Below are 19,426 nucleotides of genomic sequence, written 5' to 3' on the forward strand. Positions count from 1 at the left end.
TTTCTATCCCCTGTTGAATTTTAGTTCCTTGAGGTCAGGGCCTGTTTTTCGTGTTTGTATTCACATAGCACTAAGCCTTCCCTAGCTATGCTGGCTATGTAACAGTGACTTCATTCTGTCTTCTGATGAATACAAGACCCAATCCTAAGGAAATAAGCAACTTCCCAAATGTGAATGCAATGAGGTCTGAACTATCTGATCCCTGGCAGACTGGTGAAGAGGGTATCTGGACCACACTACCTGCTAGAATCACCTAGGATCTTCACTTCTAACATTCCACAAGAATCTTAGCGGATAAGTCTCCAAACACGTGATGATGGTGCAGTGGCAAAAAAAAAAAAAAAAAAAAAAGTTAGACAAAATGTTCAAGCTAATCCCAAGGCTGAAAGTTGTCACTCAGAAAAACTATTTTTGTGGCCACTAGAAAATACTCACTTTTAATTATTTCACATTAACCACACTGAGTTTTCTGTAAGTCACTTAGAAGCTAGTTGGCTGGTTAGGGCCTCTTCACAAAAAAAAAACGAAACAATGTTCTTTTCACATTTATTTTTCTTAAAAAATCCAGAATGGATCAAAAGAACAATTATCAAGGAAGTAGGTACCCAAAGCAAAAGCTAGAAGGTGGAGAAAACAATGCTTTGGGTAAACTGAAGAGCCTTATTAATCACTTTGTTTCAAAAGAACAGTTCTAGATCAAAGTAAACCCCATCTCTTTCAATGTAGTTTCTCCCTTCTCTGGCAATGCAGCTGACCCTGCGTGGGCTATCGATAAGGAGTCCATCAGTCATGGCTGATCAGTACTTGGCTTACTAGAAGGACCTATCCCTACTGAGTCTTTTAAGGATTGTGGTCCCCTACCATCAATTTTGTGACATGGTTTTGTTTCACTCCTTGGAAAAACAGTCACTGCTGCAGACAACTGTATCAAGCCTTTATAATGATCAGTGAATCCCCCCTGCCCCTTACATGCAGCTGGAAAATAGATAAGCTGGGGGTGAACATTTAGAACTCTATCATCTGAATTACCTGTCAAATGATAATTAGCTAATACACTCACTAGATTTATACGTCAAGGAAATTATATATAGAATACTGCAAAAACACAGTAAGACTGAAGTTTGCCCATTTCTGCTCAGGAAGGTCCTTTTGCCCCTTTGTTCCCAAGCTTCACAAATGTTTTCCCAATTTCTGCTCCAGTCAAGGTCAACTGGCAACATTACTGCTTCCCCTCCTTCTGATCTTCCTTCTGTTCCCCAGAAGTAGAACTTCCAGATCCTTCTCTCTCAGATGCCATCTACAAAGAAAATATTTGTAAAATTGTTAAACTAAAGCCCTATTGTTACTTTGTTTTAGCTAATATAGCTTCAATTTCACATTCTTCTCCTAACCCTTATAAGTACCCCACTCATATCATCCTACATTTATTACCCAAGAAGAGAAACTTTTATAATAAAGTTTTAATAGCTGGTAGGGTCTTCTACCTTAGCTGAATTCAACTATAAGAAATCACATCAGCCACTCTGCCTATGGGGCTCCCCACTCATCACCATCCTTATCAAAGCTCAAAAAAACAAAACAAACCTCCATACCTTTTTATATGCCATTTCAAAGAGCTTTAATGATGCTTGTTGGAGAGTAGATGCTGCCTGCCTGATGTTTTCCCCTGTTTCACTATCTTTGCGAGCCAAGAGCTCTCTCATTCTAGAGATTTCTTCTTTCAGTTTATTGCACTGAAGGAAAAAAAGTTTGAACACACATGTAATTATTGGTCTATATACATTCTTACTTTCTCCTTGCTTCTTGTCATTACCAAAACAGTATTTTTTGGACTGATGCTGGTTTAAAAACACAACTCACCTCATCTGCTGGAAGTTGGTCTTTGAATTCTTCCATCTTTGTTTCAGTATCGTGAATAATTCCTTCTGCCATATTGACAGCTTCTACACGTTCCTAAGTGAGATAATAAGCCCCAGTATTAGAGTGGGATGTTAACGCATAGTCTCCTAATCAGTCTAGCAAATATAAGAAAACAGGTTCTGAGAAGACAGCAGAAAATATGAAAGACAAATACCAGTTTCATAATTTCATCAGTATAATTTGCACAGCCCTGCTTCTATGCAATTTACTGTCTTCAGAATTGCCAAAAACACTGAAGCTTCCAGGCCAGCTCTCTTATCTACCGTGATAAGCTGCCTTTTCGGTTCCATATTATTATTAAAGTAAGTGTTTATTTTTAGGCAAGATCACTCTACTCCTCCCCCGCCAGCAAAATAGAGACAATAAGTTACAGGAGATAAAATGGACTACAGCAGTCTGAAATGACTTCAGAAGGATTAAAAGGATAGGTAGCATAATGGGTTGGCAAAGAGGAAGGGGAAATAGACAAAACCAAGAAGAAAACAAGAATAAGCTGAAAGCAATTACTTTCTTCCTCCTGTCTTCCTCAGCATACTTCTCTGCATTCTTAACCATATTCTCAATGTCATCTTTGCTTAACCCACCAGAAGACTGGATCACAACTATAGTAAGAAAAAAGGATAAAAGTACTGGTTAATTTTCCTCTTCCTCACACAGTATATCAAAAGGTAGATGGCACTGTTCATTGACTTCAAGTAGTAGTAATTTGTAGTCCAATTTGAAATCAACACCAACATCCAGTGTAGGTGATCAATCACTGGCAAATGGAGAAGGAAATGGCAAACTACTCTAGAATCTTTGCCAAGAAAACCCCAAATGGAGTCATGAAGAGTTGGACACAACTAAAACAACTGAACAAGCAAGCCAGCAAACAAGTTTTGCCTTTCAGGTAAACCAACCCCAAACTTTATATCAGAAAGGAAGTTAGAAGTGGCTCTAAAGTTCAATGTTCTGCTAGGATCAACAAGCCTACAGATTTAACTACTTCATGGCCAAGCCACTACCAGGCAGGTCTGGAGCACATCCTTACCTCTCCTTAGCATCAATGAGGTAATGGGAGAAGAGAACAAAACTCACTCACTAGCCTCTGAAAGCTAGAGGCCAGAGGGAAACTACAGCCTAACAGGTCTAGCCCAAATTTCTTTGTACTTACTCTACTTTTTATAAACTCACTTTGTTGTTCACGTCCTGTGCCTTTATCCTTTGCAGAAACATGTACAATCCCGTTAGCATCGATGTCAAATGTGACTTCAATCTGTGGAACTCCACGTGGGGCTGGTGGAATTCCAATCTGAAATATAACCAAGACTTTAGTTAGAGTAAGCTCACAACAGAAAGGGACCCATGCCTTCCATTCTCAATTCTACTCATTGTTCTCGTAAATAACTAATTTAGTCAGAGACGAGAACGTTTCCAAAAGATTAGGATGTTTAGGTGGTGGGGGTCCATTCCATCGACAAGTCTCAAATGCCCTCTGAGAAATTCTAACTCAAGAAACCAAAAATGGTTTGCCAGTTAATCACAAATATTGCCATTTTCTCCAATGTACACTCTGATTCTGTTACTTAGAAACTCCTGGGTGAAGCCTCACGCCACCTCGATTTTATAGGTGACAGTCTTAAGTTTACTCAGGAGAGAATTTACTCTTTGTGGAATACAAGGCTTTTCTAGTTTCAGGACCACATACCAAAGTAAACTGTCCGAGAAGCTTGTTGTCTGCAGCCATTTCTCTCTCTCCTTGGCACACTTTAATTTCCACTTGTGTCTGACCATCAGCAGCTGTAGAAAACACCTATGTTGAAAGGAGACAAGTCAATGGACAGGAAGGAGCTCCTAAGGCTCCCCTTTCTCCCCTATTTTTCATGAAAAGAGAAAGTCAGAAGGTAACTGTGTATATACCAGTTTCTTCCCTGTTGGGAATGGAAGTGCTCAGAAATGCAATAAGACAAGCAGCAGCTACTTCAGCATTTAGATGCCAGCCAAAAATCATTGTAGAAGAAGCGGGTAAAATGCAAGATGTGAGTCAAACTAATGGAAAAACTATTTAGAGAAACATATACGCTTATCAATTTTTAGTCAAGGACCTAGAGAAATACTTTTAGAGGATTTATTTTAAAAAATTGTATTTTGTGCTCAGTTTTAAAAGTTACCACATACTTTTTTTTTCTTCAGAATGAAGGGTTGACAAAAACATCACAGCACAAATACCAGAAGTTTTAGTTTCTTAGAAAACTCCTCCATACTCTACTCCTGTCAAAGACCAAACAAGCACACTGACACAGACTCCATAACTTTCTTCCCAAGGCATATGAGAACCGTTGGTCAATGAGCCTAGCTCTTGACCTCTCTTTCTGAAATCAAGATCTGGATAGGCTAAGGCACTTATTCTTCCCTACCACCAGAAAGCAACATCCATTGCTACCAGTCATCAAGAAGGAGAAGAATTTCTAAGCAAGGCCAGGCTACCTAAGGAAAAGTTCAGGACTAGGAAAACCGTAATGAGAAGAGCAGACTAAGTCTAACTGCTTATGGCTGTCTGGGAAAACAGAGCCCTAAAGCTGCCTTCTTCCACAAAGTAAATAGCCTCAACACAGGCTGGAGATGTTCTCACCTGGCTCTTCTTAGTTGGAATAGTTGTGTTCCTATTGATCAGTTTGGTGAAGACGCCTCCTAATGTCTCAATGCCCAGAGACAGGGGAGTGACATCCAGAAGCAGAACATCGGTGACATCGCCAGCTAACACACCTCCCTGAATGGCTGCTCCAATAGCCACAGCTTCATCAGGATTGACAGCTTTACTAGGGGCCCGGCCAAAAAGTTCTTGTACTGTCTGCTGAACCTAGGGAATCAAGGAAAAAGTCTGGTCACTCATGGAGTCATTCAACTTCCATCAGAACCAATCCACCTCTGGAAAATTAGGGAATTCTCCATGGGGGGGGAAGGAAGTTATACCAGTATTTCAATTTCCCTCAAATACTCCCCAAGTGGGAGGGGCTACTTCTAACACAAGCCTTTACTTAGAAGTTTTCAGGTTGTGATTGAGTTCTTAGTTTTACTTTATAATTTTTCTGATCCCTTGTTTTCCAAAGAAAAATTAACCTTCACAGATCAAACTCTACTTCCTCTCAAACTTAGAAGTTTTCAGGTTGTGATTGAGTTCTTAGTTTTACTTTATAATTTTTCTGATCCCTTGTTTTCCAAAGAAAAATTAACCTTCACAGATCAAACTCTACTTCCTCTCAAACAGCTGCTAAGCCAGCAAAGAACACCATTGCTCCAGCAGGTAGCTGGTGTTCTCTACAATGGTCTCTTCAGAATGAGGCACTGATGACAACACACATCCCTGTACAGACAGATACTCCTGCTAAAGAGAATGACAAGTTCCATTTCTTCCCCCATGCAACGGAAGCAGGCTAGACCTCAGAGGTCGTAAAGCATCCTAATAGCCATCCCAATTTGAAAAGGTCAATTTTACTTTCGCCCAATATGTAGGAACTCTAGCATGGAGAACAAGATCACTGGATGGAAATCCCACAAGATTTAAACCCTTGATTTCCCCCCCATTTAAAAGACTTATTCTTTCTTGAACCTGCCTTGATGGAAGATACTGCCCTCCTAACCTTGGAGAAGATTCCAAGGTTTACTAGGATTGCTAAAATATCCCCTACCCAAAGGACCACCAGCCCTCCCTTTACTCTGTGCTACCTTGGGCATTCTGCTCATTCCACCAACTAGGATGACTTCTCCAATGTCACTCTTGCTGACTTCAGCATCTTGCATGGCCTTCTGGCATGGGGCAACAGTCCTCTTGATGAGATCTGTGACAATGCCCTCAAACTGAGCTCTAGTTAGTTTCATGTTTAAGTGCTTGGGCCCAGAAGCATCCATAGTCAAATATGGTAGGTTGATGTCAGTCTGCAAAATTAACATTCAATGTAAGCAGAGAAAGCCAGTGGTAAAGTGCTTAGTACAACAGGATTATTTAGAAAGTCACACAGATCCTACAAAGTTGGAATATAATTTTCACTGAACTGTATAAAGCAGTGAGTCCACAGATGCAATTTCCAATTGTCCCTGCTTCTTTCAGCAGAGAAATGCCTCAAGAAATCTGGAAATTAGGTCATAAAACAGCTCCAGCAAAGAAAAATCAAACATTAATACAACCAAAATCAGGGTCAGAAGGATTGGCTTGTAACCAAAAACACAGAGTTATAATACTCATTTCTTATGTTGTCAAGGGTGAAATAATTCTGCTCTAAATCGCACACACCTGAACACTGCTTTGCCTTTAAGATGGATATTTAGTTACAAATGTCCTCAGTATAGTAAGCATGAGGATTGAGAATATGTATGTTCTGCTACATTCATCCCAATAGCAGGTTAACATTAAAACTGCATGGCCACAATTATATATACTTATATTCTGGGCTGTGGATTATGGCTGCTATCTCTCTATCCTTCCCTCCTCAAATATCAATACTGAATGGATTACAACCCTGTATGAACTTAATGTCAAGAACATGCAAGAGAACATGTCTGATAAACTTAAAACAACTAAGACTGGGTTCTGAATCCTTCCTCAGTCAATTACTAGGGGTGATCCAGGGCTAGTCACAACTCAGTTTCTCTGTCTGCAAAATGGGGGTAATAATAACCTACTACACAGGGTTGTACTAAAAATCAAATAAGATGATACAGATCAAGTGCTGTGCAAACTGCCTTAACTATTATTACCAATGTGTTGTGGAACAGCACAATTAATCACATCCTGAAAGCAACTGCAGTTAGGAAAGCACTAGATTATCCTGCTTCTCTATAACAATGGTACCTTGGGTCCTTCTAGACCACAGGTTATCATCAATACTATCCATTTTCAGGAAAATACTAGAAGTCCTTCAAAGAAAACAATTTATAAAAAACAATGTATTTTTTGCTCAGTTCTAATAATTACCACTTCCCCCCCCCCAAATGAGGGATTAAACAAATACATCATAGCACAAATACACCAAAAACATCTTTAAACCTTTTAGAAATGCTGTCCCCTCTCAATCTCTTCTTTCCCCCTCTATTGCTCATTAGCCTAAGTGCTAGGGAAGTACTAAAAGAGTGAGAATCTCCTATAAGATAGTTAGCTTCTATGACAACAGTATCTCTAAACCTGACCATCATTTCATATACATACACCATGCCACTGGTCACAAGAAAAAAGGCAGTATAAGGAAAAACATTCAAAATTACTGAACACTATTTCTACAAGCAAAGAATTTTGAAACGTATCACCAACCTGCCTTTGTCCACTTTGCTCTAAGGATGATCTACTATAGAACCTGATGACTATTTTTCGGTAGTCACTGACTTTTATCATTCGTCCTGAGGGGCTTTCACAGAATAGTTAAGAGTGAAAGCTGACAAAGCAGCCACATCCAGTACATTTTATATAGCACTTTGGACAATTAGTACTCTATCACAGTGTAATTCTTTCAGTATTAAAAAAGGAACTATTTTTTCAAGTAATATCTAAAAGTTAAGGAAGTAAGTTTCAGCCCTCAGGCCTCGGACAGGCCGAGTGACTTAAGATAAATTATTTCAGATGGCAGAAATGGCAAAGAGAGCATGCCTTTGACCTGCACTGTTTCTAAAATATGGAAATTAAAATTCTGTTGAAGATGGTGATAACATTTTACTCAAGGCACAATGATATCATTAGACGCAAAAGTTATCGCAATGAGCTTATTCTAAACATTCTGATTCTCACCTCACAAAGGCCAGTACTGCTAAAAACCATTACTCACAGTCACATCAGCAATACCTGAGCTCACTGCTGTTTTGAACATAATTCAATGGCTGTATCACTTCCAATAAACAAAACTCCTGATCTGGATATTTAAAAAAGTTCAAACAATCAATTCATCAAAGTGAGGTGTGATTCATTTCTCTCACCTGCACAGAAGAAGAAAGCTCACACTTGGCTTTCTCAGAGGCCTCCCGTACTCGCTGAAGAGCCATATTGTCTTTGGTCAAGTCAAGTCCTGTCTAAAAGATGAACCATACAACATATTTCAATTTGGTAAAGCACCATTATTTTGACAGGAAGAAACTGTGCCTTGGACTTCAATATTCTGTATTTCTTCCCCTCCCAAGCACCATCCCTTACAACAAGGAATTTAAGGAAAAAAAAATAAAGAGAGCCTCACACTTTTATTATTGTCATACTGAGCAAGCATAATTTGTTTATTTCTATGCCTCAAATTCCTGATTTGTGAAACTGAAGGGGGTAAGGATTGGACCACGTCACCTCCCAGGTCCCTTCCAGCTTCACTGAGCCTAAAAGTGGGTGGGGAGCCAGTACAACATTTTTCCAGCTCTTGTTCACAAACCAACCAATTTTACTAAATAGTATTCTAAAATGTGCAAGACTCTTTAAAGTTAGCTACGTTAGTCAATCTAGTCACCAACCTCTCTCTTGAACTCCTTCACAATGTGCTGGAGCAAGGCCTGGTCAAAGTCTTCACCCCCTAGGAAAGTATCCCCATTGGTAGATTTCACCTCGAAGACACCTTTCTGAATTTCCAAGATAGAAATATCAAAAGTTCCACCACCTAAGTCATACACAGCAATGCTTTAAGGAAAGGAAAAAGAAAGGTGAAAAAAAAAAGACATTTTAGTAAGACTGGACAAGGAAAGTGGATTTCCAATAAATGGGTGAATGTGAAGCTATTTTACTGGGCATAAAATGTCAAAATATGTTTGTTAATAAATTACTTTAATACCGATTCATTTATTTCTGACATTGGTAGTTTTAACAGGTGTTCAATAAAAATGAATTGAAACCCACTATATTAAGAGCAAACGAATGTTGACAGTATCTAATTACACTTTTAGACACCCAACATGTACCAATTCAATTTACAACATTTAAAAATTCTCTCCTGCTGCTTCTGAAAGATCCAATTTTCTTAAGATGAAAGTATGCACACACATGTGCACTGAGATCCCATATGTACTAGGGAAAGGGCAAATTTTTAGTCTAACTATAAATCTCAAAACACCAAAGGAGCACAAATGAGTATGTGTGTATGAATATATACATAAATAAATAAACAAACAAATAAATAAATAAATAAACTGTTCCCATAGGTCAGACAACTCAACCTTTTATTTTTTTGGGGATGGGGGAACTTTTGCTTACATTTTGTCTTCAGATTTGTCTAAGCCATAAGCCAAGGCAGCAGCTGTAGGCTCATTAATCACTCGAAGTACATTCAGGCCAGATATTTGCCCAGCATCTTTGGTGGCCTAGAAAAGGGGAAAAAAAATTCTATATTCTTCATTTTAAAGTATCACTGATTTTTTTGAAGAGAAGTCTGTGCAACCTCACCTGTCGCTGAGAATCATTGAAATAAGCAGGCACAGTGATAACAGCATTTTTTGCTGAATGTCCTAGATAGTTTTCTGGAAAAGAATCAAAGAACCGAAATCAATGGGGGCATTTTATTTGAGCTACACAACAATTTACACAAGATATACTCATTCCTATGTGACTCTCTGAGCCAATTAAAACAGTGAAGACTTCTGAAATACTTTAAAGCTTTTGTTTGTAAGTCACAAGACTGACTTCTTTGATCCAGTGATTCCATTGCTATGACATTATCCTTGAAATACAATGAAAAGGATTTAAAGACCTATCTATTCAAAGGATACATGACAACTATATTTCAAGTTGCAGCTATATGTACAATGGTCTGAGATTTAGAAGTATATTAATATAATGAAATATTATGTTACTACAAAAACATGAAGAACCAAAGTTCACTATTTTGTTTGGTTAATTAGTTAGATATAACATTAGTCCTAAAATTTCTTCATTTTGAATTTTATTATTTTTGATATCTTTTTACTCCCCCACTTCCCACAAGGTGTGCAGGCCAAAATATAAGATCAGTTCAACAAATATTTAATTTCTTTTAGCGTTAATACAAATTTCTCAAAATTGGAAATTCTCTTCCTCAACCTTCCATTCCAAAGACTCATGAACAATGTCTCAGAGATGATATTGTTAGAACTTTTCTATTTTTTTTATAATAACTCCACCTACTGGGAGAAAGGAGGAAAGGAAAGAAAAGCTGACCAGCTCCGACTTACACTAGGTATCAAAATCAGCAAACCAACAATTCTTTTAATTTGTAGAGGCTATGAATTAAGTACCGAATGTAGGTATGATGTTACTAACAGGACTGATGTTATGTACTTATGATTTTGCTTTAAAGTGTATTTTATTAATAAGTAGAAAATAAAATCAACAACAATCTACACAATAAAGCCTAACAAATATTAGTTATCCATATTTTCATCAAGTTAAAAAGGATAAACACAATAAGGCCTTCTCTGACTTTCTTGTTTTGTTTTTAAATCAGGACCAACTACTTACCTGCAGTCTCCTTCATCTTCATCAACACAAATGCACCTATCTGACTTGGAGAGTATAACTTCCCATGGGCTTCTACCCAGGCATCACCATTGGAAGAACGGACAATTTTGAAAGGAACATTTTTACTGAAAAGACACAAGAATTTGTGTTTAAATGAGAAAACTTGCTAGGACAATTCTTTCACCAAGTGTCTATCAAGGGCATGTCTGCAAGCAAACCAATTCTCTTTAAATTAACATAAACTTAAAACAGACTTCAAAAGAACTAATCATTAGTGCCTAAAAGGGCAAAATTCAAGACACGGAACTGTCAAGAGCTCATAAGACTTATCCACTACTCCCTAAAGGAACTGCTATTTTAACATTTGGGGGAAGGTCCACCTAGATGTAAATACTACTATATATAGCCCAGCAGACAGTTGATTAGTAGGTAAAAATCTATTTTTTCCTACATATAATTAAATGTTATTCATATGATCTAGGAGTACATAAGACTCCTAGCCAAATCTTTAAAATCAAAATATATAGCAAAGATAAAAAATAAAGACAATCTAGACACATATAATTTCTGAAACAACTTTTATAGATGACAACCATTTGGATTGTCACTTTTTAAGTTAGTTGACCCTTTAAGACAACATCTACCCAAACAATTCTCAGGTTTTTTTGGGTTCTGAGTAGTAATTTGCAAATAAATTTGACTCAAATATTTATTAAGCACTGTGTTAAGAATGGATGATAAAAAAGCAAAATGAAAAATATAGTCCCTGACCTCAAGGAATTTAAACTCAGCTACAGAATCTAACACTAAAACAGTTAAGGGGAAGATAATTTGATATGGGAATGAATACTAACACCTAAGGAATAAAAAACGGATCAGAGATGGCACATACACAGAACACAAGATTACACACACAACTGAAAGGGACCTTAAATGTCATCTAGTCCAACTCCCCCAATTTTAAATAGGAAACCGAAACCCAGAAGATGACCTGGCTACCATTCAAGTAATGTGTGGTAAAAAAGAGAATTCACAACCAGGCCCTATGACTCCAAATCGAGTGCTCTTTCACCTGTACCATGCTGCTGAGTCTTGAAGGAAGTTAAGGATTCTCTCGAGCAGAGGTGCATTCCAGACAGTTAAGGCTTTAAAAAACACCACTAAAAGGATCTAAATTACAGTAGTAGAATAAGGACGAGAAACTGAATACAGTGGAGATAAAGAAAAACAAAGTGAAAGGTGACTTAGATCATGAAAATTTTAGTGAAGAGAGGGAATGAGGGGTAGGGTTACAGCTAAGGGAGATGGGAGAGGGAAGAGATTTAATACTCACATGTCTTTCTGCACTTCAGGATCCTCAAATCGACGGCCAATGAGGCGCTTGGTGGCATAGAATGTGTTGTTTGGGTTGGTGACTGCCTGTCGCTTGGCAGGCATGCCCACAAGGCGCTCATTGTCTGCTGTGAAGGCTACAACTGAGGGAGTGGTTCTGGCACCTTCAGCATTCTCCAACACCTAAAACCTCAAGGTGGTACATCCATGAGAATCCATGGAATAAAGAGCCTCCATGCAAAAACACAGCAAACTTTATACGGAAAACCCACAAGAAAGAGGAACTATAGTGGTGGCTAATTACAGTTTTTTTTAAAAGTTCAAGCTGATTAAAAAATCTTGGGGGCTGGGGGAGATTATCTGCTAACACGTTGGATAATTAAGATGTTTATGAGGCCCCTGCTTTGCCTTACAACCATTTCAGTGACTGCTAGGGGATTTTTAAAACCTTTTAAAACCCTAAAGTCTTCAAAGAAACATACTAATCAGAAATGGTAACTTTCCTGTTTATTCTGTACAGAATCCTCCTTTGAATAAATACATCAAAGGCACATTATCTGTCTTTCTGAAGACTCAAATGAATCCCTAAATAATTTTTTGGGGGGGCAGGGAGGAGAAAAGAACAGACCTATGGTTTTATTGAAATAAGGAATTCTAATGAGGAACTCCCTCTCCCATAGAACGTCAGCACCTGATCTGTAATTCAGTATTAAGACTGTTAAGCAACTTGCCTCCAGGATCACAGAGTCCATATCTGTCAGAGGCAGGACTTCTAATAGATGACAGACGCCATTTCTATAACCACTATGACAGAATGCCTCCCTCTAAACATTTTTTCTTCTAACAGTATCACACGCTGAAGTTAGGGGGGAAAATGGCACTAAGGAAATGGGAAAATCAAGTAAGATTTGGCCTGGTTAAGATGATCCTCCTTCTGGTGAGTAGTGGACAAGTCTTAATAGATTCAAGGGAGCCCAATTTCTTTTGGCAGAGGGTAAACTGAGAGATTCACAGGCAGTGGGGCTTAATGGAGGCAGCCTTCAAGGACTCAATGAGCTCAGGAACAAGAGAAATATCTAAGAAATCAATACAAGGAAAGCTTTAGGGAAATGACCAAAATGAGATAATGAATAGCTTCTTATTAAAAGGATGGCTAATAAAGTCGTCTCTGAGAACAACTAGATGCCTTATTCAGAAGAAAAGGAATGGGTAAAAGGTTGGTGCACTAGCATTTATATTAAGAAGGTATACTCATGAAGGAAAGTGGGAGATGTATGGGAAGGTTAAAATGATAATATCTGGGTAAAATCAAAGGGGAGAAAAATAAGTGATTGTCAGTGAAATGCATAACAGACCCTAGGACAGAATGATGGAATAAGGAGTTTGGGAAATAGAACACAAGCCTGGCACAGAAGCATGATAAGAGTACTGACAGATTCCAATTATCTGGACATCTACTGGAGCTGACAAAGCAGAGCAACGAATAACTTCTTGACTTGCTTTAGAGACAATTTCAACCTCTCAAAAAGTGGAGGAACCATCAAAGGAAAATTCTATTTTGGATCTGAATGTTATTAACAGGGGAAGAACTGATGGCTGAAATGGAAATATAGGGAGAATTGGGGTAGAGAGTGACCACTTTAGAGTTAGTGATAGAGGAAGGGTAAGGATAGGATTCCATGGACTAAAATATTTCAGGACAAGTCTGCTCAGAAAGGATGAGAAATGTTCACCCATGAAATTCGGAAGCTATAAAATGAAAAAACTTCAATGAAAGAAAATGGTGTGTGTTTGGGAAAAAAAAAACCCCACCAAAAATGGTCCTATAAAAATAGTACTAAGTGGCTGAGCAAGTTGTGGTATATGAATGTAATGGAATACTATTGTGCTATAAGAAATGATGAACAGGCTGACTTCAGAGAAACCTGGAAAGACTTATGCTCTGATGCTGAGTGAAGTGAGCAGAACCAAGAGGACTTTGTACACAATAACAGCCACGTTATGCAATGACTAAGATTGTTAAACTGAACCCTTCTCAGCATTACGAGGATCTAAGACATCTCCAGAGGCCTCAGGATGGAAAATGCTGCCCACATCCAAAGAAAGAACTATGGAAGTCGAATTGCTATCATTTATTTTTACCTGCTGTTGAGTTTTGTTTCATCTTTCTGATGGTTCCTCGTATTGGTTTTAATTTTTACTTACAACTTCACTAATGTTGAAAATATGTTTAATGGGTATGTAAACGTAATGCCTATATCAGATTATGTGCCGTCTTGGGGAGGGTGGGGGAGAAAAATTTTCAACTCAAAAGCATATGGAAGTGACTGTTGATAAATCAAAATAAATTAATACAAAAAAAGACAGCAAAAAGAAATAGTACTAAGAAAGCTAAACTTCAGAATGAATAGAGATTGGCAAATAGAGTTATGAACGAAAAGGTGTTTTTTGTTTTTTTAAGCTACATTGGAAGAAAAAGCAGATCAAATATAGAACAGGACCTCTCAGTGGGGAGGACAGAACAACAACTGACAGAAGAAAAGGCAAAAATGGTCAATTAATTGTTTGCTTGGATTTTAGAGGGACAACACAATTAATCAAATGATGATGGCTTTTCTCCTTGGATGTGCACTGATACCCAAGATTTAAGGAGACGGTAAGAAGGCACATAGTTATGCTTAATGAGTTTAAGTCACCTGGCTCAAATGAACTCCAGACATCCTCAGGCCCTAAACAAAATGACACGTGTGACTGCTGAGCCACTGAAAGTAGTATTTTGAAAGATCATGGGAAATGGGAGAAGCACGATAAGAATGGCAATGGCAAACATATCAATTTTCAAAATAAAACCTAGGGTAGTTGGCAAACATCTTTTAGAAAGAGCCAGCATGGCTTCATCAAGAACTGGTCAAATCAAATCAGATGCCTCATTTCTTTTTTAGCAGGCTTACTAAATTCTAAGGAGAATGCTAATGAGTATTGTCTGCCTAGATTTTAGCAAAGCTTGCTGGTAAAGTATATTGTACTATTCTAGGGAAGAGCTATACCTTAGATGATAACACAATCAGAAGGATTCAGACTGGCTGGACAGCTACACAGAGTTAACGATTCAATGTCAACGAGGTCCCCAGGGATTGTACTCTAGGGATCTGTGCTTGGCCTTGATCTATGCTGCTTAACATTTTTATCAATGACCCAGATAAAGGCATAAATAGTATCTCTCTCAAATTTCTAGATCAAAGGTGTCAAACTCACTGCCTGGGCCACAATTGGCCTACCAACATTCTCAATGTAAAATGTAATTGTGAAATATTTAACAAAATAAATAAAAAATAAGATACAATATAGATAATGTTAATATGTGGTTTTCTAAGTCAATAAGCTATAATCTTCATGTATAGTTTAGTGGCCCCATTTCTTTGAGTCTGACATCACTGTTGTAGATGACCCAAAGGATAGTTTGACACATTTGATGACAGAATCAGGATGCAAAAAGATAATGCCAGGCTAGAGTATCAGGCTGAATCTATTAAGATGAAATTCAACAGAGAAATAGTCTTCTATTTAGACTAAAAAAAAAAATGATAAAAAAAAAAACACAACCAAAACCAAAACCCATAAAAGTATAAGGGGGAGGAGGTATAAATAGACAGCAGATCTGAAAAAGATCTGGGGGTTTTAGTGAACTGCAAGATCAGTGAGTAAGCACTGAATTGGAAGGCAAAAAAAGCTAACACAATCCATGCCTCATTAAGAGGAGCTTAGCTTACAGGAACAGGGAGGTAACAATTCCATTGTGCTCTATTCGTGTTAGATCTCACCTGGAATACTGTGTTAAATTCTGGCTACCACAGCTTAAGGACATTATAAAGTGGAGTCTGCCCAGAAGTAGGCAACTAGGATGTAAAGAGCCTTGAATACATGTCATATGAGAATTGTTCGAATAAACTAGGCATATTTAGCCTAGAGAGAAAAAATACACAATGATGTATTTGAAAGTCTGTAATTCGGAAAAGGGATTAAACTTGTCACGTCTGGCTCCAGAGGCAAAATCAGGAGTATCGGATAAAATTGCATAGAGGCCAGCTTAAGCTTTATGTCAGAAAAACTTATTAACAATCAGAACAGTCCAAAAGTGGAATAGGCTGCCCTGAGAAGTGTGTTCCCCTCTAGTTGGAGGTCTTCAAGTAGAGGCTGAATGGCTGTACACTGGGTATATTATAGGGAAGATTTCTTTCATGTATAGATAGGTTGTACTCTAAAGGGGTCTGAATCTCTTCTAATTCTCTTATTACAGGATTTCAATAAAGAGAGAGAGAGAGAGAGATGAAGTTAGCTCAAGCTGCTAGATCAAGACATAAATGAAAACTAAGCCCTTCTATGGGCCAGTTAACTTTGTTCTGCTCCTCCAGCACAGCTTTCACCCTCCCTAACCAAAGGAGCTGCAAATTCAGATCACAAGGAAAGTCACTCTCAGTCACTCTTTTGAGTACTGGTACTCAAAAGCCCTGCCAGAAAACCACAAGCATATCTTTTCATAAAGAAGGTTAAATTTTCATTTCCTTTGGGGGGGAAAAAACTATTCCAAGTTCATGGGTGACTTAAAAGCTAGGAGAATGAAAGAAAAAAACTCAGGAGAAACGTTAACACTATTCATGTAGGTTACTTGTAAATTAGAATTGAGCTAATAAATTCCATGACCTTAAAAGTTTCATTCAGAAGAAAAGTCATGCTAACAATCCAAGTTTCTCAGTACCCATGCTAAACCTAAACAGCAAAAACAAACCAAAAAAATCAAGTATCTATTTTGTATACAAAATTACGACCTAGGGTAAATATCAAGGTGCAAAAACTCACCTTTGCTTGTTTCCCTTCCATTACTGCCACACAGGAATTAGTTGTACCCAAGTCAATACCAATAACGGCCCCCTTGATTGCCTCAGATCTGAAAGATAACGTATAAAACGATGTCAATTACAGATGTCAACCAGAAATTTAGTACTGACTTCCTTGCAATGCAAATTCTGCCACACTTACGCATAGTCTCTTCTTGAAATAATTCGAAAAGCCTCATGACTAAGACCATTCCAGCCATCCTTTGAGGAGGAAAAAAAAAAAGATTATTAGCCACCACATATGGAAATACCAAACCTAGCACTGAATTATTATAGAAAAACAAAGTCCAGAGAGGATTTGGCAGATCAAGGACTAGGACCTAGTGGAAAGTCTTTCCCCTACTGCACTAATTTTAACATAAAACAACTCTTGCCACAAATTATTGCCCAACATAACGTAAGGACTGGTACTATTTGTTTTGTCTTTGTATCCCCAGCGTGTAAGGCACTTAAAAGATTTGAACTCAACCATTCTTATACCACTGTGACTATACAGATTGCAGATTCTTCATTTATACAATATTTGTATACATGGTATTATGCACTAAAACCAACTATTTTTTTAAAAAAAGTATTCAAAATTCCTAATGATTCTAAGTAGAGCTTAGAAATCTGATAAATCAGCTGAAATTCACATTTCAACAATAAGGCCATTCTATATGAAAGCAAAGTGGGTTAATAAAAAATTTCAATTTGATTTCCACCAGCACTTGAAAATCTATCAAAGTTTAAGTGATTCCAAGCCACTTCCTGTGACCTTGTGACACAACTGGTTAAGAGAACTAGGATTTATCTAGCAGAGTCAAGGACTTGGGAGGTGGGTGGGTGGAGAGGAAAGAATCCCCAGAATGGCCTCCAAAGTTTGTCTAACTCACAAACCCTTAATGAGTAAGATCCCTGCAACCTTGCCTCAGCCTAGAAGCCAATTCTTTATATAATCCATGTGAATAGATGTAAAAAGAACAAATACTTCTTTGGGCATATTACTTCACATGGAGTAACTGCAATCAGAACCCTTTAACTTTTCCCACAATCTATGCATGTAAAGTCAACACAGATTCCTTAGGTTTTGTCTGAAATCACAACAGCTACTTTATGGAAACTAACTTTGCACTGACTGCTGGGAGGGAAGAGAAAAAAAGAGAATGCCACTCACACAAGACACAGGAAAGGCTCCAGGAATCATTTTGAACAACATCTGGCCTAAAATAAATCTGGTACCCAGGGAAGAGGTGCCTTGCCTATGATCTAACAGTCAATTAATAACATAGCCAGGACTAGAACCCAGATCTACCGACCCCCATATCCAACCCACAGATGTTCTACCCTCCACCCCCCCAGATCTGCTAACGGCCAACGATGAAAGAGACGAGAGCCCCGATGCTCCAACAGACCAGACTTCCGAGGGTGGGAGCGCCCTCAGCTCCTGGTATTCTCACCTCCCTTTTCTTCGCACACGTCCCCCTCTCTCCAGGAGCGAGCAGTGTCTTTCTCACGTCCTGGATGACACGTGCCTCATTAGAGCTCACCCCCCCCCCAATTCAAGGGCCCAGGGAGCTCAAGAGAGAGGCTCCTACCTCGGACCTGCTAAACCTCCAGATAATATAGCAAAACCACAGACGAGGAACACTAAAAAGAAGTACAAGAGATGCAGGGGCTGCAATCGAGAGTCAGAATGAACTAGGTTCAAATCCTACCCCTCACATTTCCTAGCTTTGTTACCCCGCATCCCTTAAACTAGGAGCTTAACACACGGACCAAACACGCCCCGTGGCTCTTCTCCCCCCGCCCGCGGAAATTTTTACGTGAAGCGGTCCAGCCCCGCCACTGCTCTCACCGGTCCCGCAGGCCGGGCTGGCCCTTATGGCCCCCGCTGACCTCCATAGCACGGTGGAAAAAGAACGGGCCGTGACTCGGCACGGAACCGAAGGGTGGCCGGGCTTCGAGGTCCCAGTCGGGCTCCTCCCCGGCCACAGCGCGGTAGAGGGGGTCCCGGCGCCCCCAACCGTCTACGCTTCCCTCCCTCCCCTATCAAGTTTTTCTCTTCGCCTCTTTTTTCCCGGCGGGGGCTGAGGATCCCACCGTGGCCGCTGGGTCTCAGTTTCTCTGAAATCCCGGCTCGGCCGCCCCACAGCCCTCTCACGTCCCCTGAAGGCCTACAAGAAACCGCTATCCGCTAAGGCCCTAAAGCCAAGGCCGAGCAACCCACTCACTCGGCGGAGGCCGGCAGGCGGGCCCCGGGAGGCGACTCCGGTGAGGCGAGCAACGGCGGCGCGGCTGGCGCTGAGCATGGCGGATAGGAGGACAGGGGTCGGCGGCGAAGTGGACTGAGGGGGCCGGGAGGTGCGCAGCACAGCGGTCGCGGCTCTTCTGGAAACCTCTAACCACGTGGGGGTGGGGGCGGGGGTTGGGTCACTGCGTACCACAAGACCGCTCTCTCCCGGAGGAGCCCACGTAGGAGCCTGAACATAAAGCTTTCATGCTATGGCTCCTTGGACCCAGATTGCCCAGGTATCCAGGGTGTGGTTTGATTGAGAGGAATAGGGAACTAATTTTGGGGGGCACATCAGGGCTTTGGGCCCCGGAGAAAGCTTGCAAAACTAAGTCAATTATGTAGGCACTGCTTTAGACACCCTGGGTCCTCGTCGGCCCGCAAGACTCAAGGTCACACCGGATAAAATGCGAACCTCTTACTGTCGCCTTGCGTCAGATACGTGGGAGGAGGGTGCCATTACGCCTGCGCAGCAGGCGACGGCACTACCGCCAGTGGCGCAGGTGCACAGGAAGAGGCGGAAGAGAGAAGGGGGTGGGATGGTAAAAGATTGATTCTGAATTTCGTTGGCTGTCCTCC

At 39.7% G+C, this 19,426-nt stretch overlaps 1 protein-coding gene and 1 non-coding gene across 2 annotated transcripts; both read right to left on the bottom strand.

The window, feature by feature from the left end:
* Nucleotides 1-534: 534 nt before the first annotated feature.
* On the bottom strand, nt 535-18,971 carry HSPA9 (heat shock protein family A (Hsp70) member 9). Its single transcript, XM_021005066.2, has 17 exons — nt 18,789-18,971; nt 16,718-16,776; nt 16,538-16,625; nt 11,682-11,863; nt 10,349-10,473; nt 9,299-9,372; nt 9,110-9,216; nt 8,377-8,539; nt 7,861-7,953; nt 5,626-5,835; nt 4,532-4,759; nt 3,608-3,712; nt 3,094-3,211; nt 2,428-2,522; nt 1,861-1,953; nt 1,593-1,733; nt 535-1,297 (listed from the first exon to the last, which is right to left on the bottom strand). The coding sequence occupies exons 1-17, from the start codon at nt 18,864-18,866 to the stop codon at nt 1,220-1,222; spliced, it is 2,037 nt and encodes a 678-aa protein (XP_020860725.1). The 5' UTR covers nt 18,867-18,971; the 3' UTR covers nt 535-1,219.
* LOC144456046 (small nucleolar RNA SNORD63) lies at nt 4,049-4,122 on the bottom strand. Its single transcript, XR_013484952.1, has one exon. It is a non-coding gene; the product is annotated as a small nucleolar RNA SNORD63 (small nucleolar RNA).
* Nucleotides 18,972-19,426: the final 455 nt, after the last annotated feature.

This window comes from Phascolarctos cinereus, unplaced genomic scaffold (genome assembly GCF_003287225.1).
Source record: "Phascolarctos cinereus isolate Bilbo 61053 unplaced genomic scaffold, phaCin_HiC Scaffold_2;HRSCAF=192, whole genome shotgun sequence".
NCBI classification, from domain to species: Eukaryota; Metazoa; Chordata; class Mammalia; order Diprotodontia; family Phascolarctidae; genus Phascolarctos; species Phascolarctos cinereus.

Coding starts and splice junctions, on each gene's coding strand:
- HSPA9 (XM_021005066.2), bottom strand. CDS start 18,866: ATGCTCAGCGCCAGCCGCGCCGCCGTTGCTCGCCTCACCGGAGTCGCC. Junction 8,540..9,109: donor GACAAATCTGAAGACAAAAT/GTAAGCAAAAGT, acceptor CTTTCCTTAAAG/CATTGCTGTGTATGACTTAG. Junction 4,760..5,625: donor GAATGAGCAGAATGCCCAAG/GTAGCACAGAGT, acceptor TTGATTCCCTAG/GTTCAGCAGACAGTACAAGA.